General features: G+C 60.8%; 1 protein-coding gene across 8 annotated transcripts; it reads right to left on the bottom strand.

Moving 5' to 3' along the window:
• Positions 1-1,365: 1,365 nt before the first annotated feature.
• Positions 1,366-22,338, bottom strand: STK11 (serine/threonine kinase 11). 8 transcript variants are annotated; one of them, XM_034657366.1, is made up of 11 exons: positions 21,406-21,546; positions 14,783-14,963; positions 11,813-11,896; positions 10,505-10,594; positions 9,522-9,654; positions 9,290-9,426; positions 8,074-8,201; positions 5,966-6,023; positions 5,488-5,684; positions 2,689-2,902; positions 1,366-1,933 (listed from the first exon to the last, which is right to left on the bottom strand). In XM_034657366.1, the coding sequence occupies exons 2-11, from the start codon at positions 14,866-14,868 to the stop codon at positions 1,585-1,587; spliced, it is 1,476 nt and encodes a 491-aa protein (XP_034513257.1). In that variant the 5' UTR covers positions 14,869-14,963; positions 21,406-21,546; the 3' UTR covers positions 1,366-1,584. The 8 variants fall into 8 exon arrangements, 6 of the variants coding, with proteins under 6 accessions (XP_034513257.1, XP_019659639.1, XP_034513256.1 ...); XM_019804080.2 differs by lacking the exon at positions 14,783-14,963 and having other exon boundaries at positions 21,406-22,338; XM_034657365.1 differs by lacking the exons at positions 14,783-14,963; positions 21,406-21,546 and adding an exon at positions 20,085-21,107.
• Positions 22,339-22,344: the final 6 nt, after the last annotated feature.

Raw genomic sequence — 22,344 nt, 5'->3', positions numbered from 1 at the left:
CGCCGCCGCGCCAACGTCTCCCGACCACAGCCCGGCCTAAGCCCTGCGTCCCGCGCCCGCCTCGTCAGCTTCTCCGGCGCCACTCGGGACCTCCGCTGCGGGACACGCCTGGGGCGCGACGCTCCGGCGTGCAAACGCCAGGACCACGGGGCCGCGCACGTCCTCTAGCCGTCCCCCAGGTGCGCATGCTCACGTCCTCGGGACACCCTCGAGCTGCCTCCGGTGCGCGCGCGCACAGCCCCCACTGGCCTCTGAGCCGGGTCTCTCTGCGGCTCCTCAAAGTGCAGGGCTGGACTGGAGGGAGCGGGGCAGGTTGTCATCTTGGAGCCCAAGGGCCACGTTCATCTGCCTTTGGCCCCAGACAGCAGCCTTCGGGTGGTGGCGTCTTGGGCACAGAGCACCGGGAGGCTCACGCCCAGAACCTGCACCTTGGATGGTTCATGTGGAGGAGCTGAGCGAGGCGCATGCGCAGGGCGCCCCAGCGGGGCCAATGGAGCCTCAAGGGGGCCCGGCGCGTGCAGCCGGAGTTGGCAGCGGGGCGCATGCGCTGAGCCCCCTGGGCCCCGACTGCGGGGGCGCGGACGAGGGGCGTCGGGCCAGCTTGCTCTGGGCTGGCAGGTTGGGTGGAGGCCGCAGCCGCCGAGCCCCTGAAGCTGTTTACCTCACCACGGCATGTGCTCGCGGCAGTCTGCGCCCCCTCCTCCGAGCAATAAACCACGGCCCACCTTGTCCGAGTCCCCGCGCCTGCCCAAGCATGAGTGGGCCACCCGCCCGCCCCGCAGTTGCTCCGTCCAAAGAGCTGCCAGAACTCATTAACGTTTGACGACACACAAAACCCAAACGGCCAAGGTTTCAAGTTTCCCAAGCTTTATTTATTGCCAAAAGATGGGGCAGCCCTCGCCTAGGGCCGAGCTGCCCTGCCCCGCCCCTCGGAGCTTCGTGCCGCGTGTGTACCATCCAATGATGGAGTCTATTGTGTTTGTTCTCTGGCTGATTATGAGTATCTACCGCACACTCTCGCTGAGTCCGGGTTTTCTCTGGGGACCCAGGAGCACAGAGACCTTGGGAAGAGGGTCAGGGTCCTGCGACCAGGTAGCTACCTGGCTGCTGCACTGTGGGCTGGTGGGCCCTGGGGCTGTGCAGAGGGCCCTGCTGAGCTTTGGGGAGACCGGTCACCGCTGAGAGCACTGATGTCCAGCGTGGCCAAGGGCTAACCCCCATGGAAGCCCCAGGTCCCAACCCCGCCAGATCTGCAGACCCCAGCCTGACCCCTGGCCCCGGAGGTCCGCAACGGGGGCTGGGACTCAGCTTCCCTAGCTGCAGGATGTGGTGGCACCCAACAACTCCCAAACACCCTTCACAACCACAGTTCAAATCCACCTGCTTTATTTTTCTTAAAAAAAGGATAAAAGAAAGGAACCAACCAAACAACAAAAACAAGGTGGCCGCCTGGCCCCCTTGGGCTCTGGGCATGCATCTTGGTTGACAGGCCTGTTCTTCATACCGGCTCCTGTTGTGGCTGTGGTTTGTCTGAACACATCACTAGGTGTGGGAGGCGCTAATGTGGAGCAGAGTAAAAAGAAATCAGGGGTGGGGCGAGAACCAGTAGTCTGAACATAAAGTGCATGGCAAGGGCTTCCCACAGGGCCCGCCTGCCGGTGCGGTGCGCTTCCTCCTCCCCGGGCCAGGGGAAGGGGCTCGGCACAGGGCTGCAAAGTCAACAAGAGGTTGTGTCCGTTGGCTGCGACGGGAAAGCCAGATCCCAGTCCCTGCTGTCCCCCAGCCACGGCCCTCCAGGACCCCTGGCTTCCCAAGGGGCAGTCGGCAAGGAGGGCGTGGTTGTGGCCTTCCTGGGCAGCAGGCGTGGGCCAGCAGTCGGCGGGAAGACTGAGGACCTGGGCCGTGGCGCCTGGCTGGGGCTCCATGAGACGGGCTGCAGACAGGAACAGACGGGTCACCCCTGGGCCAGTAAACAGGCTCTGCACCCCAGGAAGCAGGCCCCACCCTGGGGTCTGCTGACAGGGCGGGGAAAACTGAGGCCTGCTCATTTGGGGCTGTCAGACCAAGGAAGGTGGCGCTGACTCCAGGGGTTACCCTGCAGTTCACTCCCTGCCCAGGGAAGTTAAGCACCAGCCTGCACAGAGGAAGCCACGCTCCCAGCCCTCCTGGCTGGTTCTGATGCTGGCGGACAGGCACCATAGGGCTGTTGGATGAGGGTGCGGGGGGTAGCTCCCCGCCTGCATCCTGAGCAGACGACGGGATCTCCAGCACCCCTAGGGCTTAATTTCCCACCACACACACCTTCTTGGACTGGGGCAGGCAGGGGTGGGAAGAGGAAGCAGAGGGGAGCCAAGCAGCCACCAGGATGACAGCCTGGGCCAAACTGAAGACATCCCAACCTCCCACCCACCCACACAGTGCCTCATATGCCTCTGGGCTGAGCCCAGCATCACCCGGAGCTGACAGGACGGGGCGCCAGTGTGAGGCGCCCCCCCTCCTACACACGGGAGCTGCTGCCCAACCCCTACCCCACGGGCCAGTGTCCTGGGGGCAGTGGGTGCAGCCTGACAGAACAGGAAAGGCAGAACTGGCCCTGGTCAGCAGTGGCTGTAGCTGTGAGTCGGGCCAAGCGCTGCCAGGGCCCATGGTTCGGCCCCCCCGCCCCCACAGGTCCCCACAGCAGCCTACCTGTGGGTGACTGCCCTCATTGCTGCTTGCAAGCCGACAACCGGCGGATCTTGCTGCTGGCCGAGCAGGCCTTGCGGGTGGGGTTGGAGGCCGCACTGGCCCGGCGCTCCACCTTTGATTTGGTGCTCAGCTGGGCCGACTCTGTGCCATTCATGCACACCACTTTGGGTGGGCCCCGGCTCTGCCCGTTCTGACCAGCCTCCTCCTCTGGGACCTGTCCTAGGAGGGAGAGGGCAAGTGTGGGCTGATGGGGAACTGAGACCAACACCCCTGCCCCCACCACCCCATCCCCAGGCCTAGGTTCTCTCCACCCAGCCAGGCACGGGCTCCTCCGCCACCTGTCCCACCTGTCCCTCCCAGGTCCCGCCTGCAGGGCCCCTCATCCAGCTGGAGGGAGCAATGGCCTCGGAGTTGGCCAACCAAGGTGGGGGGCCCAGCCCACGTTCACCCACCTGCTCACATGTGAGCAGGGTTTCTGCACTCAGGTGGGCCTGGGCTGCCCGGCTCCCCCTCCACCCCAGCACATGGTGAAGGACCAGGGTCCTGGGGCACAGGACCCTGTGCTGGGCCCGCTCACCTGTGTGGAGACCAGACCTCACTGGGCCCTGTGGGGCTTGGGAGGGGTTGGGCTCAGGCCAGGTGTGCAACACTCATCTTTCCCCTTGAGGCCAGCCTCAGCTCCCCATACTGGGCACCGGATGAAGAGATCAGAGCCAGGGGCCTGCCGTGCCCCTACTCGCTACCAGGCAACACCAGTCCTTGCTGGCATCTGGGGGCCACAGGCCTGGCGCTGCACAGCTGCCTGCACTCCTGTGCTGAGGTGTGGGGCGGGGGTGGGGGGAAGGCATGCAGGGGTCAGCCAACCTGCTAGGGCCCATGTAGCTCATTGAGTGCACATGGAAAATCAGCCTGCTACCCATAGCCCACCCTCCTGGGACACAGGCGGGAAGCTGCCCTCGGCTGCCTCCAGTCCACTTCTTCTCCAGCACAGCGCCCCCTCTAGGCCAACGGCCTCCGGTATCTGACTCAGCAGCTTCTGGAACTTGCCATGAGCCACCACTATGCACACAGGAAGCATCCTAGGTCAGAGCACCTCCCTGCTGACAGATTCCTGCCAGAGAGAGGTCTCGTGGGGGGTCAGGTGCCCTGCTCCGATGGAGGAGGGGCCACGCGGGCACTGAGTGTCACAGCTCTGCACAGACTACCTGGAGCCCAGCTACTGGCACAGCAGCTACTGTGGCTGCGGCGGGGCGGGGGGGGGGGGCACAGGATCTGGCCTCCTCATCCTCAAAGGACTGGAGCATCAGCCACAACCACCCGCCTCTGGCCCAAGGGCCAGCACCCAGCTTTCGGGGTGGGAGGCAGAACCCCATAGTGGGGACAGTGCCGGGAGACCAAGGCCAAGCAGCTGAGCACCTCTGAGGGTGACTGCAGCATGGGGACTGGAGTGAAGAGGGGACGTGGCCGCAGCACAGCTCACTGCTAACCCACTGGTCCTGGAGCAGAGCTCTGCTACCGCTACCACGGACGGACGTTCTCAGGCCAGGCATCCGACTCCAGCCTGGAAAGCCGCTACTCCATCAGCCCTCCCCAACCACACAAGGCAGCTCCTGGTCTCTCACTCACGTAGTCAGAGGACTGCCAAGGTTCTGGGATCTGGCAGAGTCCTCACTCTGCCTTGCTGGGAGAGCAGACGGCCTGCCAGCGAGGGTCACTCCCGAGGACCTGACGTAACAGCCCAGTACCTCTGAGAGACAGGAAACCTCTCTCCTGTTCTACGTAGGGGACAGACTGCTGCCAGGCCACGGACATCATGCGCACCTCACCTCCCAGGACTCCACAGGCACACAGCTGAGCCAAAGCCACAGCCACTTGGGGTGCAGCACGTGTCAGCTCCAAAACGGGCACCACAGACCCCCAAGCAGGCCCCCTGCGGGATGGGACGCATGAGCCCCGCTCCAGCTCTGCCAGCAGAACAGCTCCGGGCCCACAGCGTTACTGCCCAAGGGGGTGTCCCCAGGGGCCCCACCAACCACACGGGCCACCCCCCTACACCAATTTATTCCACAATAAAAATCTAACACGTGGCAAACGAGCCGGGGAAAAGGGAGACAAGCACCACCCACACACGCACAGCAGGGCAAACCTTTATGATGGGAACCTGTGAAACTGGCCCCAGACCAGAACAGTGAACACTGTGGGGGTTGGGGCAGCTGCCCTGGGCAGGGTCAGGGAGGGTTGGTGGGAGGGTGCCGAGGCCTGGCCCTGTATGGCATTGGGTGGCGCTGCGGGGCGGGNGGGGGGGGGGGGGGGGACAGGGGCAGCGCTACACTAAGGCCTCGAGCTCCTCTGCGCCCCCGGCCTCAGCTTCCTCTCCAGAAAGGTCTGAGCACTGGCTCTTCTGCGTGCCTCTCTCCTCTCTAAGCCCTGCCTCAGACGTGTCCTCGCCACCTGGGGAAGCAAGGCGACATGTGTCAGGGTGGGCGGCCAGGCACCAGGAGGGCCACTGGACCCTCTCAGGGCCGTCAGAGGAGCGTCCCCCATCTCTCACCACCTGGTAGGACATGATGTGCACTTCCCAGAACACAGGAGGGCGCCCTGGGTGGCTTCTGCCCTCCAGGATCCCCACCTGCTTCCGTGGGGGAGAGGAGGGCCGGCCACACCCCCACGGCTGTCTGTGCCCTCAGCTGGCCCTCCGAGGTTGAGGTCAGGTCGGGGACATCGGAGACGTGAGCTCTGCCACGTAGGCAGGTGGACACGGAGGCCAGGCTGTGAAGCTGCACCGGCAGCCGGACTCACCGGGCACCGTGAAGTCCTGAGTATAGATGATGTCATCCTCGATATCGAACAGGTCCTCCTCCCCGTTGTCGTCAGCACAGCCGTGCAGGTCCTCCAGGTAGGGCACCACCGTCATGCCGCGCCAGCGATCCTTGCAGTCTGTGCTCGGTGGGATGGGCACCAGCTCCTCAGCTGGCGGGTGCTTCTTCCGGAACCAGCTGTGGAAGTCAGCAAGTCAGGACAGTCTGGAGGCTCGCCCAGCTCATCCTGCCCTTGGGACAGGGGCTCCTCTCGACCTCAGGGCCCACCCCTAAAATCTGTATGGGGAGGGGGAGGGCGGGTAGGAGACCGAGGGCCAGAAAGCCCCCCGTAACTCCAGACCCCCATATCCCACCCCCACCCAATCCCACCGTGCACATCCCTGCACCCCCAGAGTCTCCCCACTGACTCCCACCACCAGGACCCCGACCCCCCACAGCTGGGCCCCAGAGGGACTCACCTGTGTTGTCTGATCTGCTGTATGGAGAACCTCCTGGCTGGCTCGTATTCCAGCATCCCTGACAGAAGACCAGCAGGCCATGGGGAGTCAGCGCTGGGCACGTGGCACCCGCCCTGCCCCGTGTCCGCCTGTGCAGAGGACACCCCCAGGAGGAGGTGACACTGGCATGTGGGAGTGGGGCCCCAGCTCAGAGTGCTCCAAGTACCTCCGCCCACCGCGGCCCCCCACGGGCCTGGTCGCCACCAACAGGGCTGACCCGGGCATGGAGCAAAGAGGCAGAGTCCGTAACTGTGTGAAGATGAGGCCCTGCAGCCCCAGGAGGCTGCTCGGCAGAAAGAGGCAAAGCCGCAGGCAGTGGGAATGGCTGGGAAGACAGCCAAAGGACAGCGAATGCCCCTCCGAGGACACCAGAGCTGCTGGGAAGCAGGACAGTCCCATCCCAGTGACGCACAGCCTGTCCACATGTGGGCGGACGACGAAGCACGCGGGCCTGCTCTTGCCCACCCCAGAGCCCGCGGCGTCCACACGGGAGGGTGGAGCTCCACAAGTGTCATGCAGAGGAGGGGGCGGGGGTGCACAGCTCTGAGAGCTCTGCATGTCTCCCCCTCGGCGGGCAGCTTTGTTCTCAGGAAACGTGCGGCTACTTGGAGAGCTGGGTGCGCAGAAAGCTGAAGGTCTGAGTGGTGCCAAAGAGGAGGGAAGACCGTGGGTCATGGCCTCAGTGCTCAGGCTGCAGGCAAGGAGGAGCGCCACCAGGCCTCAGGGCCAGGACGGTGCTCTAGGAGACACAGGGAGCCACCCCAGCAGTCCGGGTGTGGGAAGAGCCTCTGCACCGTGCACCCCCAGTGCAAAGGCCCTGAGGCAGGGCGTGGGCGCAGGGGGATGGGCAGACCGGAAGCCCTGGCCACCTCGGCCTGAGGGCAAATGCAGTGGAGGAGGTTAGGGATGGCTGCCCCCCCGCATCTGGACACAGGGACCCTGAAGCCCTCTGCCATTTAGGTTGTCACCCCGACAGAGACCATTTCCAGTCCTGAGAACAGTATGAGCAGTAATGGACTGAGGCAACAAAGCCTCATTCTGAAAACGTGCCGCCCCATCTGCCCTCGTAGCCGACTCTGCAGTGATCCCCAGTGGAATGGCCCTCAGTGGGGGAGGGGGGTCAGAGGGCTGTGCTCTGGGCACCCTCGAGGACAGGGAGAGCTGACAGCACAACCTGCGCACAGAGAGTGCCCGAGAACTTCCAAGAACTTGGAGAGGGAAGGGAGGAGGCCAGGTCTGAGCAGCAGGAGGGCTGGGCCACAGCACGAAGTGGGAATGGGGCAGGGCTGCACCCACCCAGCTGTCTCGGAGGGTCCCGGGGGGAGGGGTGCTGCCAATGCAGGCCTGTGCCCAGGGGTGGAGTCCAGCTGCTGCAGACCAGCAGGCTGGCTTGAGCTCTGTGTCACTCTCACCGAAACTTAAAAACCAGCGTGACTCTGTTACTAGAAAACTCTCAAGTACTTCTGGAGTCACGGGAATCTACTGTTTCAACTGTAAGTGACACGCAGCCTAGAAGAGGACTGAGCGCTCTGCATGAACTGAGCACAGAGCCAGTTCCACGCCAGAGTGGAGCGTGAGGTCGCATCTCAGTGACTCTCAGGTACCGGGGACACGCTGGCAACACGTGGGGGCGACACTCTGCACGTGCTCTATTATCACACACAGGCTTCAGCCAAACATCAGTTGTGGCTCTCTGACCTCCAGCCCACAGCTGCTGGGCCCATCCCCCGACAGGCCCACGGCTGTGGCTGCACAGCGCCACCTGCTGCACAGCCTGGAATATGCAGCAGGAAGACACCCAGGGACCGGCAGCCGGCAGCTATGTCCCTCTGAGGGCCCTCTGAGGGCCGGGGCTGGTGGTCAGAAGAGGGTGGAACAAAAGGCCCAAGGCAGCTGTAAGCCCGTCCCAGCCTCAGCCGCTCTCCAGTAACGGGGCCCATTCCCTAGGGGGTGGAGAGGGGTGGGGGCTGCAGAGAGGAGACCCAGCAGCACCCCTAGGACCCCCATCACCCCCTGGCAGCCCATTCCCAACACCTCCAGCCCCACCGATGCCGTCCCGAGGGCCTCACCTCTCAGCAAGTCCGAGAGCGGGGGGCCGCAGTCACCCGGGATCGTGTAGTCTCCCTTCCCGATGTTCTCAAACAACTTGTAGATGTTGTCCCCCTCGAACGGGTACAGGCCTGTGGTGATGTTATAGCTTCGCCCCCAAGGGGCAGGAGAGAGGCCTGGTCAGTCGGGGCTTCTCCTGTGGCCCCGGCCCGGAACCAGCCTGGCACAGAGCCTTAAACCACCCGCGCCTGTGAGGCCTCATACCGGGTGACAGGAATGTTCTGGAATAGACGGCGGTGGGGGCTGCACCACTCTGAAAATACCAAACCCACTGCATCGTACATCTGAGAAGGGGGGATCCTGTGGCACGTGCATTATCTCCCAACAAAACAAAACGGGGGCGCGTGGTGGCTCAGGCGGTTATGTGTCCAACAGTGGATCTCAGGGTCGTTGAGTTCGAGCCTCACGCTGGGCTCCACAGCTCAGCATGGAGCCCACAACCAACCAATCAAATAAGAATAAAATAAAATGGGTCTAAGAAAATAAATGTGAAAGGTAAAATACAACGGACCACCCGTGCCAGCCAGCAGCTGCCCTGCAAGTGGGGGCAGGAGGGCAGGTCCGGGACCGCGCCGGTCAGTGCTTGGGCCGGGCCATGTCTGCAGCACAACCCCTGCCGCAGGGGCGGGGAGGGCCCCACAGAGCACGGCTCGTGCACGGCTACTCAGGGCTGTGCCCAGACGGACAGAAAAGCAGAACCCAGGCCGGGGCACCTCGCGGCCGGCTGAGCGGCACTGCAGCCCGCCGTGTCTGAGAACTCCGTCCGATGACATCACGAAGAGTCGAACCAGAAACACTGTGACCCTGCCGCGTAAACCCGCGGGAAGGCGACGAGGACGACCCCTCGGCAACCAAGGCAGAAGGCCGGGGGCAGCCCAAGGAGGACGGCCAGTCTGTGTGTGTGCCCCCACACCAGGTCTCTGACCCTGAGGACCCCACAAGGTGGGAAGCCGTCCCGTCTGCTTCTACCCACAGGGGGCTCCTCATCTTGGCTCCACAGTCTCTCTGGCACTCTGGCCACCCCAGCATACCCCAGAATGGTGTCTGGGGGACCCACTAAGAGGGGCAGGTTTGAGAACCCTGGAGCCCAAACAGGGTGCCTGAGTCCTCGGTGGGCAAAGGAGGGGCCCTTGGAGGGGGAGCAGAGCAGGGGGACTAAGGCCCCTGGGCACTTACAGAGTGACCCCAGCTGACCAGATGTCCACCTTAAAGCCAGAGAAGGTGTCGAGGCCATTGGCAATCTCAGGAGGCTGGAATGCTGGGGAGCCCTGGCTCGTGCGGCACGTATCGTCCTCAGCAAAAGGGTGCAGTGCCTGCAGCAAGAGCAGGCGGCCCTCAGGGCGTGGGCCTTGGGGGCGTCAACCACCGGCGTGCTGAAGGGCTGAAGGACTGAAGGACAGGCGCCTACCTCAGCCACACCCAGGTCGGAGATCTTGAGCGTGCCGCTGGTGGTAAGCAGCAGGTTGCCCGGCTTGATGTCCTTGTGCACGATGCCCTGGCTGTGCAAGTACTCCAGGCCGTCCACCAGCTGGCAGAAGTACCTGCGGGACATGCTTCCGTGACCGGTCCCCCCTGGCACGGCAGCCACCTGGGGTAAACCCAGCAGGACCAAAGACAGGAGACAACGGCCGGGGAGTCCTTGCGGCCGGGCACACGGGAATGACAGGATAGGTGGCCCAGCCACGCGATTCCTGCCCCACAAGGGCTGGGGACGACTCCAACCTGAGCCTCCTGGGAAGGCAGAGGGCTCCCCAGCCCCGAGCTCCTCCCCCACCCAGGAAGCCCTTCTTCATGCTCCCCACGGGCCCAAGGACTGTGCTGTGTCCTCTAATTGGCCTGGCTTCGATGTGACCCTGTCGTCTCCCTGAAGTGCCCCCTGGGGCCAGTCACGTGTGACCCCCCCAGGAGGGCCAGCTGGCCTGTGGCAGTTCAGGTCACTGTCAGGGACTTCTCAGGGACGACAAGGTCTCAAAGCCTGCGGCGGCGGTGAGCACGCCAGGGCAGGGAGGCATACAGAGGGGCTCTGTCCACAGCAGCTGGGCTGAGTATGCTGTAGACTGAGTCCCCGAAGCTGAGGCTTGAAACACACTTGAGCTTTCACGTCCCTGATGATCGGAAAACCTGTCTGAGGGGCACCTGGCTGTTGCAGTCGGCTAACCGTCCGACTCTGATTCGGGCTCAGGTCGTGATCTCAGGGTCGTGAGATGAAGCCCATGTTGGGTGCTGCACCCAGCGGGAAGTCAGCTCGAGATTCTCTCTCCATCTGCCCCTCCCCCCGCCCAAAAGAAAAAAGAAACTTGAACACAGGACTGGATTCTTGAAGCGCATGGGCCCGTGGGCGACCCCGCAGGAGGGAGGGGCGGCCATGGGGCCCCAGCGGCAAGCACCTACCCGTGGGCCTGGCACACGGGGAAGCGCTTCTCTGGCACGCTGTCCAGCATCTCCTGCATGCCGCACACGCAGTACTCCATCACCATATACGTGCGGTGCTAAGGAAACCTCGGACTGGCAGAGACCCCCACCCCAGGCAGGGCCTATTCCCAGGGAACAGATGGCAGGTGTTCACCGGGAGGGCCTGGGGGAGAAGACCCCGAGCGCATCTGCCGGCTCTATTAAAGACCAGCAGGAGCACCGGAAGACAGCAAGAAAGACGAGGGATTACAGGGCCCGCAGGGCATCTCTGCTCCTNAGCCCCCCCCCCCCGCCCGAGTCAACTTGTAGAGGTCTGTGGCTGCCTCTCTGGGCTCAGTGTCCCGGACACACAAGAAGCCCTCCCCAGACATTCAACACCCTGAGGAGCTCCAGCTCTACCCCCAGCCCCACAGGAGGTGAGGTGACAAAGCTTGCAGGCAGGAGGGCGGGGCAGGTGGGGCAAGGGCCTACAAGCTGATGGGAAACACAGGAGGACGAGAGGCTCCGAGCAGGGGGAGGACGGGGCCTTGGAGCCAGGGGAATGAAGATCTAGGGGTGGCCGGGCCATAGTGGAAGTGGCTGAGTGTCTCAGGCCAGCAGGAGAGAAGGACAAAACCCCTACTGCGTCTCCAGCAGAAGTGGCCGTGAGAGCACGCTGGAGAGGAGCCACGTGCTGGAAACCCTGTCACCCTGTGCCCAGCACTTCTGTGGGAAGACAGCAGCCCCCCAGCTAGACCTAGGGCCCGCACACACCTGCTCCCTAGACCTGGAGCTGGCCAGAGCCACACCGCCTGGAAGAGATGGGAGCCCATCCCCAGAGAGTAAAGGGCAAAGCCGAGGACACTCCTCCCAGGGAAGCATTCCTGCAGAATGACACATTCCCCACCCCACGTTCTACCCCAGAGCAGCCCTGAAGGGCAAGATGGGGGCCTGAATTCCAGAGGCAAGGAGAGCACTTGCCACAAGGCCCCCCAAACCCAGGGTCACCTAGACCCAGCACTTCCACTCCAGGGCACAGGGTAAAGGAAAGACCCCAGCATCCGCACAAGTAAAGGAGGTCTGAGACACTATGGGGACCTGGCAGGTGACCTGAGTGTTTTACGGCCCATGCCCTATGGCACTAGCTGGACAAGGCTGACCATTGACCGGGGCTGGCTGGTCTACCACCTGGAGTCACAGAGGGGCGGGTTTAGGGTTAGGAAGACAGCACTCTGAGCCCCGCCCCCTGCGCCCCCACCCGCGCAGCCCTGGCCTGGCGCTCTGGCAGACCAGCTGCCACAAGGATATATTTTCTGCTTCTCTTCATTGTACAACACGTCCACCAGCTGGATGACATTTTTGTGCCGTAATCTCCTCAGAAGTTGGATTTCCCTGAAGACAAAAAACAGAGACATCAGCCGAGCCGCCAGCAGGAACGGCTGATGCCGTGTGTGTTCAGAACACCCTGCGTGCTCTGCTTGGTAAGAAGGGAGAGCGCGCCCTCCGGGCGCCGTACAGGGGACACACCAGGCTCTGAGGTGCGCAGGCACCAGGAGAACCCAGGGACGCTTTTCTGCTGCCCCTTCCAAGTGAGCAGTTCCATCCAGTGACAGCAACAGGGTCTCCCCGAGTCTTCGGGGCTTCGACAGAGACAATGCAATCAGGATGCTTTTTAAACATTTTAACAGAACAGATTTTCTTTATAAAAGATCGCAGCGGTGTGGCACAGGCAGAGCAGCTGAAGTGTGGAGGGAGCAGCTCCTATGCGAAGAAGCCGAGGCTCAGCTACCCGGCAGGGCCAGGCTGCCCCAGTCCGCCCAGCACCCCTCTGTGCCTCCCCACAGGAACAAAGCCCCGGGCACTGTGCCACAGCCGGACGGTCTCCACGAGGGCTCCCTTCCTCTCCCTGGTCCCCCACAGCCCTGCAGGAAGGATGGAGAGCCCTGCAGACCTCAGCTGCTCCAGTCCACCCCTGGGGAGAAAGCAGCCCCACCGGCCCCACCAGAATGGATGCCACGGCACAGCCACCCACCTGGCACCAATCTCGCCCACAGGCCTGTGCCCAGCGCTGCCTGGCCTTCTGATGCTTCACCTGCCCAGGGTGTGAGCAGGAGAGAGGCCCACACAGCTACCAGGTGTTGGGGGAGGGTATGGTCAAGTTACCGGCCGAACCAGCAACTTCGCTGCAGGCGTGTGCCTGTGACAACCAGAGTACGTCCACACAGAAAGCCGCACAAGCACGTTCATGGCAGCACCACCCGCAGAAGCCCCGATGTGGGAACAGCCCCAGTGCCCATCACAGGCAGACAAACACAACGCATCCACCACACGCAGGAGGCTCCCTGGGCCGTGAGCAGGAGCGCGGCGCCCACCCGCGCTGCCCAGGGACGGACCCTGAGCCCACGACGCTCAGGGAGGGAACCAGACACAGAAGGCCCCACGGCGTGGGAGTCCACGTGTGTGACACATCCAGAGCAGGCTCCTCAAAGGACGGGAAGGGGGCTCGTGAGGGCTGGGGGCTGGGGAGGGGACTGCTGATGGGGACGGGGTTTCCTTTTGGGGTGATGCAATGTTCTGGAATAATATAAAAGGGATCCCTAGGAATGCACTAAATGCCACCAAATTGTATGACTGTGAATACCTCAATAAAGTTTTTTTAGAAGTCCTCACCAGGAAGCCCAAGCATGGGACATAAGAACAGCTGGGCAGGGGAGACCCCATCCTCCTCAGAGACTCAGGTCACATCTGTCCCGCTGTCCAGGCTCTATGAGAAGGCTGCCTCTTCCAGGAGGCCCCTCCTGACAGCCACCCCCTCCAAGTGCATGAATCCTGTGCCCCCAACACCACTCACCGTCCTGAGTGCAGGCTCTCTATAGGGCTGTGAAGCCTGGAACCACACAGCAGCTACTGCCATACAGATTCCAGGGCCCCAGAAATGGCATTTGTGCATGGCCCCCACCCCAGACTGGAGAACTCGGACCCAGAGCCCAGGAGGCCACCAACTCACAGAACAAAGCACAGCCTGCCAGCCACTTTCCCACAAACTCACCGGCGGAAACGTGTTCCCACCCCCATCAGAGGGTTCCAGCTGCGACAAGGATTCTACCCTGGTTTTCCCTGATGTTCAGAAGGTGCCCTAACCATCGGACTCCCTAGGTCCCGGGATGCCGCACACACACTTCACCACACACATGGAGTCGGGGTGACTCACAGACGCTGGGGTCGCCCTGGTTTGTACCCTCTACCCCTGGGGGTTTACTCTGGCGTCCAGAGTGCGCAGGGGCAGACTCAATATTTTTTCCAAATAATTAATGCCGGGTTTGTTCCCCCTGGGCCTTGCTGACATTCTGGGCAGGTCACTCTCTGTGGGGGCATCCTGGGCGGTGGGGGGGGGGTCAGCAGCATCCCTGGCCCCCACCCCCTCAGTGCCAGAAGCACCCCCAGTCCTGACGACCACAGACATCTCCAGACACAGCTCACTGTCCTCTGGGGGCGGGATAGTGTCATGTGAGAGCTCTGCTATAAAGGGTAAGAAGGTCCCTGACATGTTGGGGCAGACCCTCAAGCCACCCCCCACCCCCAGTGCAAGTCATCCCTGGAACCCAGGTCCCGTCTTCCTCCCTCCCTCCTTCCTCCACCGCCTCCCACCCAAACCATCCCACTGCCCTGACTCTCCCAGCCCGGTACCCAGAGCTCACCTATGCCCCAGAAACTCTCCACCCACAGGCCCATCGCGCTCCATCTCCATCTGACAGATGCACGGCGGCAGCAGCACCCACTAACACGGCATGGCCGGCCGGCAGCCCCCAGCCGGCAGCGTGTGGCATCACTGCCATGTGCTGCTTGGCCTGAGTGCAGAGCAGCTCCTCTCAGACACCACCATCCAGCACCCGCTATCCACCCAGTCCGGCCAACACCCACCGAACTACCTGGTCAGCAACCAGGCCTGGAAGGCAGCTGTGTGGGCACCTGTCATGGGTCTGCAGCCAGGTTGGATTCCGCAATGGCACACGAGTGAGAGGGTCCCACAGGAGAAGGGCATCCATGCAGGATGCAAGCTAGGTTAGCAAGCGCTGCATGGCCCCTGGGACGGAGAGGTCAGCCACAGACAGACCCCAACTCCTCCAAGCTCCAGCTTCCTGGGACAGCACACAGGACTGGGAACCATCAGTACACACCCCAGCACTGGAATGAGGTTCCCAGACACACTGGGACAGCTCAGGTCAGCTGACTGCAGCCTGGGGAGCCAGGGGCTTCCTCCAACCATCCAACACCAACCTCCTAGCCCCAGAAACTTCCTCAGGGCACTCTTCCTCTTCATCCGAAGAGATCACTTCAGGTACGGGTAACACAACTAAAACCATGTGTTCACGGGGCGCCTGGCTGGCTCAGCCAGCAGAGCACGGGACTCTTGATCTCAGGGTGGTGAGTTCAGGCCCTACGTTGGGCGTGGAGCCTACTTAAAAAATAAAACAAAATGAAAATTACAAAAATAAAAATAAAACACATGTGTTGAGACAAGAAGGCCTTTCCTCTATCCAGCCGAATGACAGCCCCCTGTGGGGGATAGGTGCCGAGGAAGCAGGACTGGAGAGTTTACAGGGGAGCTCCGTGCAGCCTCTGTGAGCCGTCCCTGTGATCCCACTTCTAAACTCCCACCCCTGGCAGCCAACAAAACCACACGGCAGCTCTGGAGCAGGGACGCCTCTGCAAGTCAAAGCCCCCAGAAAGCGAACCCTTGGTCCTTGCTGGTAAGACGGCGAGCCTACGAGCTCTGCATTCTCTTCTCGCGTCTTGGGACAACCTAGGCCGTGCTTCCCCCTCCGCCCACTGCCGTCAGAATGAAATCACCACCAAATAAACGTTCGTCTGCTATGAGACGTTCACGTCACGAACTCCAAACCAAAGCAGGGTGCAGCACCCTTTCCTCTGCAATCAAACACCTCGACACTCCCGTTCCGATGTCCGTAAAGTACGTTCTTCAAGAAAAGGCCCCACTCTAACAGAACGGGGTGGACCCACCAGGGCTGTGGGGGGACTGCTCATGTGTTTGCTCGGTTAACTGTGATCAAAGCACCGCGTGTAAACACGTAAACCATGTTCTTGACACCAGGAAAGAACGGACACAACGTCAGACTCTAACAGGGGCGGTGGGAGCCACATGCTCAGAGCCCCACCTTGGCAGGAGGGTAGGCCCAGCGACCCCCAGGGTGTACCGAGGGGGTTTCTATCACCTCTGTATTTTCTAGGTCTCCTACAAGTTATATCTCGGGTCCATAAACAAGAAAAAACAATGTTTAAAGAAAAACGAAAAGCGAGGAGCTCAGCCAGGATGCAGGAAGTGAAGGCAGAGGAAATGGTGCCTTCCGGCCCACCTCCCCCGCCAGGGGCTCCGCGCTGTGGTCACTAACACCCCCCCACACCAGCTGCCTGGGACCTGCCCAGGGTTGCTGCCTAACCAAAGTGGACTGCTTATTAGTTCACTTGTTGATTAACCAGAAGAAAAACTGAATGAGGATCATAAAGCCATTCAAGCTTACAGAGAAATGCAAAGTAGCTGCCTCCGCAGCCAGGACAGCCCAAAACAGAACACGCAGGGACAGGCCCACGGCCACTGCCCTGAGAAGCACCAGCTCCACACATCCCACAGTGAGACTGAGCCACCCAGGGAGCTCCCCACGTCACTCCCCTCCAGAAAAAGAAGGGTCTGCTGGGTGCCCAAGGGACACGGACCAAGATCCCCCTCGCCGCTCAGCCCCTCTGCAGATGCTTCTAAACATATGACCAGAGGCCCTCAGAGGCCCAGGAATGATACTACAAAAAGGGAAATTGCTAAAACTGCAACTCAACACAGACACTTGTCCACACGTCCCCAGCAGCATGACTCATAAAAGGCATCAAGTGGATACAGCCCAAAGACCCATCGGTGGGTAAGTGGATAAACAGAACACACCTACACATGTGCGGGCACGTCCCTCGGCCGCAAGCAGGAGCGCGGCGCCCACACACGGGCACGTCCCTCGGCCACGAGCAGGAGCGCGGCGCCCACCCGCGCTGCCCGGGGACGGACCCCGAGCCCACGACGCTCAGGGAGGGAACCAGACACAGAGGGCCCCACGGCGTGTGAGTCCACGTGTGTGACACGTCCAGAGCAGGCTCCTCCACGGACGGGAAGGGGGCTCGTGGGGGCTGGCGATGGGGCGTGACGGCTGATGGGATGGGGTTTCCTTTTGGGGAGCTGAAATGTTCTGCGGTTAGGTAGTATTGACTTTCACGACCTGGTTAATGCCACTGAAATACACCCTAACGCCATGAGTTTTGGTATGTGCGTTACGTACCGACAAAGCTGTTGCAAGAGTAAACTGCAGTCCGGCCACATGGTGGATCCAGGATAGAGGGAAGCTTCAGCAGCATTTCATATGCTCCCAGGCCTGGCACACATCCCAACGGCCCCCAGAGCCCGGTGTGGCCCTGAGCTCCCACATTTCACAATCAACGCCCACCCCCGCCCCGGCGAGGGAAAGACCAGACATCAGGGAGGCGGCCAGGACCTTCACTGCGGGTGAGCTGCGTCGCCCTCCTGCCGCCCCCTTTGGTGGCCAGCCAGCCTGGGCTCACAGTGGAACCCTTCCCAATACGGGGGAGGGAGAGGGGCAGAGGCTGTAGAGGCCACTTGGAACAAGAACGAGCCGACGAAGTCCAGAGCTGATTCAGGACACACTAAAAGCCCAACCACTCACTACCCAGATCCAACTATCCGCCAATCACCACAAGGCGGTCCCGGCCTCACTGAGGCCCCAGCCTGGAAACCGGCACCTGCTTACGGAGTTGCCGCCTGCCTGCCGAGGACCCAGTGCTCCTGGTGGTCACTCAGGACGCAGAAGCCTACTGGACGAGACTGGCTGGGGAGGCTGGGGGGACCGGCAGTCTGGACGCAGCTTATCAAACGTACACACGCTCCCTCTAACCCAAAAACTCCACTTGTGGGGATATGCCCTTGAAATACCCTTGCACTTATTATGGGACGTGACACCAAGTAATTCACCAACACGGTAAACAGAGTCACCAGCACAAGGTAGGTTAGACGCGGCCATGGAGCCTGGCCACCCCCAACAAGACCACCATGGAGACCCGACCTGGAAACCTGACATCAGAAAAGCAGACTGGCTCAGGCAGAAGGGCAGGGGTCCAGAACCACTGCCCCCATGACGATACTGCGGTGACCAACAAGCGATTTTTACATTTCCAAACAGCTGATGGAAGAACACCCCCAGAGAACGTCTGGTGACGCATGAGACTCTGAAAGGGGGCAGCAGCGTCTGCACGTTGTTGCGGGCACAGCCACCCCGTGCGCAACCGCTGCCCTCCTGCCGCCCCAGGACGGAATGAGGGAGACTCCACACACACCCCCGTCCCGACTTTTACAGGCCCAGTCCATGTGATCCTACTGCCTGTTAGAAAAACAAGCACAGGGCACCTGGGGGGCTCAGTAGGTGAAGCGTCTGCCTTCAGCTCAGGTCATGACCTGGGGTCTGGGGACCGAGCCCCACATCGGGCTCCCTGCTCAGAGGGCAGCCTGCTTCTCCCTCTGCCTCTGCCTCTAGCCCTGCTTGTGCCCTCGCACTCTCTGTCAAATGAATAAATAAATCTTAAAAAAAAAAAAAGAAAAAAGAAAAACAAGTACAACTGATTTTCTAAAGATAATGGGGGATAAAAATAAAATAATAAAAATGACAGGGATATATAAAAAGTGCTTGGACAGATTAAAACAACAACAACAAAAAAGACGTGAAGGAAATTGGCAAGATGATTCTTTTTTTTTTTACTTGAAGCTTTCGGAAACTTTCTTGCTCTATAATAAAAACGTACTAGTTTTAAGAAGTGTGAAGGACAGTGGGGGCAAGCACAGGTCCATGGCAGTTCCTGGGAGGAAACCACATGAAGGGGGGGGATGTCCTGAGCACCCCCCCCACCTTGATCACAGACAACATTCTTTAAGAAAAAAGCTTTAAGAAAAAAGTCGGGACTCCTAACGCTTGTCTGGAGGTTCCGGGCACTTCACTTGGAGAAAAGCTATTGGAGTTTATTAACCCTCTTGAAGACAAAGGAGCCTTTTTTCCCTGCAGCCGGCTGGCAGCACTGGCCAGGGAGCCCGGACCTCCCCTTGCAAGGACACCCCTTTGCTTCCTATGAGAGCTGGGCCCTGAGCTGATGAAATAGGCACAGTGCCTTGCAGCTGTGACACCTTATGCTAACTGCCGAGCCAGCTGGGAACCCCAACACTCTGCCTCCTGGGCCTCAGTTTCCCCTCAGGTTCTTCTGACGGACACTGCAGGACCGAGCTCCCTGCAGCCTCAACACTGCACACCCAGATGTCTCCACAAGCTCTTGGCGTCCTGGCTGACCATTCAGGAAAGCAGAGACAGGGACACCAGTGCTCATCAACCCTCCGGTCAGCCTCTGGTCATTTCTGTCTCCCACGCGGCACAAGGAAACTCCTGGAGGTGGCAAAATGTCCTTTAACTTGACCTTGGGTGTGTGCATTTGTCAAATGCACGCTAGTCTCATGAATGACTTCCTCCACAACATGTACACTGTGCCTCGGCGGAGGCAGGCACCTGCCCACCCCAACAGCACCCGTCCACCGCAGCAGGGGTCCGCAGAGCTCTGGGACCTGCTCAACTCTGTGGCCACCAGCTGCCCAGGAAGCCAGCAGGGTGGGCTTGGGTGCCTCTAGCCACACATCAATTGGTGCTGAAACCCAGCCTGGGCCCTTGAACGGATTCAAGGACTCTGGGAACCTCGGGGTACTGCTCCCAAGAGGCCGGGGCCTGGGTGCCAGAGCAGCATGGAACAACGTGGCCAGCCAGAACACCTCCATGGACCCACGCTGCCTCCAACTAACAGAGTTCAACCACGCAGGAAGAGACCGGCACCCTGCTGCCCAGACACATCTGGGGATGAGACCTGAGAGGAGCCAGGAAGACACAGATGGACCCCAGAGATTGGCAGAGGGCTCTGTTTCCAGGAGCACGATCCAGGAAGCCAGGAAGCAGCAGCTCACTGCCCCCCAACCTGCAGTGTAGGCAAACGGGCAGCCTGAAGCCACATAACCCCCAGGGGCTTCTGGCTTAATGAGAAAACAGGACTTCGAAGCCGGCAGTTGAGTGAGGATGTCTGACTCAGTTGCGTGGACCTCAGGAGAGCACTGGCTTGCCCCCTGCCTCAGTTTCCCCCAGCACACAGGGGCCCCTGCCCAGTCCCACCTCACAGGTAAGAAACGGGCCCTAGGGCACAGGCCATCGCTGCTCCATGTCTACAGGCTGGGACACGAAGAGCGTAAAGAGGCCTTTGGGGCGCCTGGGTGGCACAGCGGTTAAGCGTCTGCCTTCGGCTCAGGGCGTGATCCCGGCATTGTGGGATCGAGCCCCCACATCAGGCTCCTCCGCTATGAGCCTGCTTCTTCCTCTCCCACTCCCCCTGCTTGTGTTCCCTCTCTCTCTGGCTGTCTCTATCTCTGTCAAATAAATAAATAAAATCTTTAAAAAAAAAAAAAAAGAGGCCTCAAAATGCCGCCCACCTTGCCTTCGGACCGCACTGGAAGAAGTCTGCTCTGACTAGCTGGGGCACCAGCACCAGAGCCAGCCCAGTTTCGGTTCTCTGTTCCATCCACAATTTCACCACGCCCAGAACCACGCCGGCACAGAGCAAGTGAACAGAGCAAGTGAAACAGCTCAGCTTATGCGTGAGAGCAGGCTGGGCCAGGAAGGGGGGAGGTGAAAGCGGACAGGGGAGCAGCACTTTCCAGGACGGGCCTGGAGGGAGGGCCAACACCAGGACATGCTGGGACGTCCAAGGTCGTCAGTCAGTTCTGCCACCCAGCCCGCCTGGCCCGCTAGATAAACCCCTTCTTGGAAACTAGAGGCTGGGAGGAGCAGGAGCCCAGGCAGGGCGGGGTCGCAGTGGGTGGCAGCCATAAGAAGGGGCGCCCCCTCCTGAACCGAGCAAGAGGGACGGACACGGGGCTCCCACCGTCCTCGGGGCTTGGGGAGACTCCTGGAGGCAGACACCAACACCTCTGCGATGCCTGGGAGCTGACATGCGCCTGAAGAAGTTTGGGTAAAAAGTTTGCCAGGACCCAAGCTGATTCCTCTCCCAGGAGTCACCTGGGCCTGCAGTCGCAGATGTGTCTAGTGTCACATCCCAAGTGAGCAAGAAAGGGCTAAGTTACCCCCTGCTGACTGATAAGCCAGTGCAAACAATTATTTTTGGCAACCGAAGGGCTCCCCTCCAACAGGGTAAACAAATCCCATTCCCCGGGCCCTAGTAACAGCTGCACGCTGTGCAGAAAACCTGCTGGTGGCGGCCAGGGCCGTTTAGGAACACAAATTCTCAGGACCAAATAAACATTGGCTGGTTCCACTGGGCACCTAAATTCTTCAGACAGCTGGGAGGGTGAAGGAGGATGGGGTGCAACCCCTCCAAAGGCTTTGACACTAGCATCTGAAGAAAGGGGACATCCAGGTGCAACACGCGGGCCTGACTTTGTCAGACCAGTTCAGCAATTTCCAACAACACTTTCCCTAGCAAGCACCACACTGGCTGGTCACCGACAAATTTTAAGGAAAGGGAGGACTGGAGGGAGGGAGGGAGGGAGGGAGGAAGAAGCTGGTTCTTCCCTCTCCGGATCTGAGTGCACTTTCTGGATCCACCCTCCCTCCTGATAACATGAGGCCAGGAGAGGAAGTGACTAGGCAGCCAAGTCCGGAGAGGAANAGGGAGGGAGGGAGGGAGGAAGGAAGGAAGGAAGGAAGGAAGGAAGGAAGGAGAAAAGAGGGAAGGAAGGAACATGACCAACCTTGCTAGCTGGCCGCACACTGACCCAGGAAGCCCGCACTTACTTCTTGACGTTCGCCTCCCCGTTGGGGATCCTTCGCAACTTCTTCTTCTTGAGGATTTTGACAGCTCTCCTGCACAGCGTCTCCGAGTCCAGCACCTCCTTCACCTTGCCGTAGGACCCCTCCCCCAGCAGGTCTCCCATCAAGTACTTGCCGATGAGCTTGGCCCGCTTGCGCCGGGGCTGGTAGATGACTTCCGTGGAGTCGATGCGGTGGATGAACGTGTCCATCCCCACGGACATCAGCTCCCCCTCTGTAAACATGCCCATCTGCTGCGGGTCGGCCACATCCATCCTGGACCCAACGCCTCCGACGCTCGCCGGCGGTCCCTTATCTCACTTATCTACTGCCCCTGGTGCCCGCGGTTCTTCCTTTTGTCCCACTAAAGTTTCCTTCTCCAAACAAAACAAAACAAAACAAAACAAAACCCCCAAAAACAAAAGTCAACAAAAAAGCAAAAAAGAAAGAAAGAAAGAAAGAAAGAACAGAAAGAAAGAAAGAAAGAAAGAAAGAAAGAAAGAAAGAAAGAAAAAAAAGAAAGAAAGAAAGGAAAACAAAAAAGGAGAAAAACCCTTCTTCGAAAAGAAACGATTGTCCTAGTCGTGAGTTCAAGAGGCGCGCCTGGCCCGGACCCCCGGCACTCGACGGTGCGGAGGGTCGCAAGTCTGGGTGCCTGCCCGCCTCGCGGCTTCGGGTCGGGCCGGCGCGTCCACGGGGGCCCTCAGGAGGCCGGTGGGGCTTCCAAGTGCTAGGTCATTCTCCAGGGACTTTAGACCCTCGAACAAACACCGGTGCGGCCAAACCAAGTCTTCTCCGGGACGGGCATTACCAGCGGGCCGTGGCGCGCGCCCAGAGAGGGCCCCGCGGCGGCCGGCCGGCCCCAGGGCCCCAGGCTGCGCAGCCGAGCTTCGCTGGGGGCCGGGCGCGCTGCTGGGGGCGGCT

This window comes from Ailuropoda melanoleuca, chromosome 4 (genome assembly GCF_002007445.2).
Source record: "Ailuropoda melanoleuca isolate Jingjing chromosome 4, ASM200744v2, whole genome shotgun sequence".
Lineage (NCBI taxonomy): Eukaryota > Metazoa > Chordata > Mammalia > Carnivora > Ursidae > Ailuropoda > Ailuropoda melanoleuca.
This window is presented reverse-complemented; position numbering and strand designations above follow the sequence as displayed.

Bases quoted from the DNA above. Each gene is read 5' to 3' on its own strand.
- STK11 (XM_019804080.2), bottom strand. From the start codon at position 21,695: ATGGATGTGGCCGACCCGCAGCAGATGGGCATGTTTACAGAGGGGGAG. The intron at 11,897-21,405 runs GTAAGTGCGGGC...TTTTGTCTTCAG, and splicing joins GGGGAGGCGAACGTCAAGAA to GGAAATCCAACTTCTGAGGA. The intron at 6,024-8,073 runs GTGAGGCCCTCG...GTCTTCTGTCAG, and splicing joins GCTCTCGGACTTGCTGAGAG to GGATGCTGGAATACGAGCCA.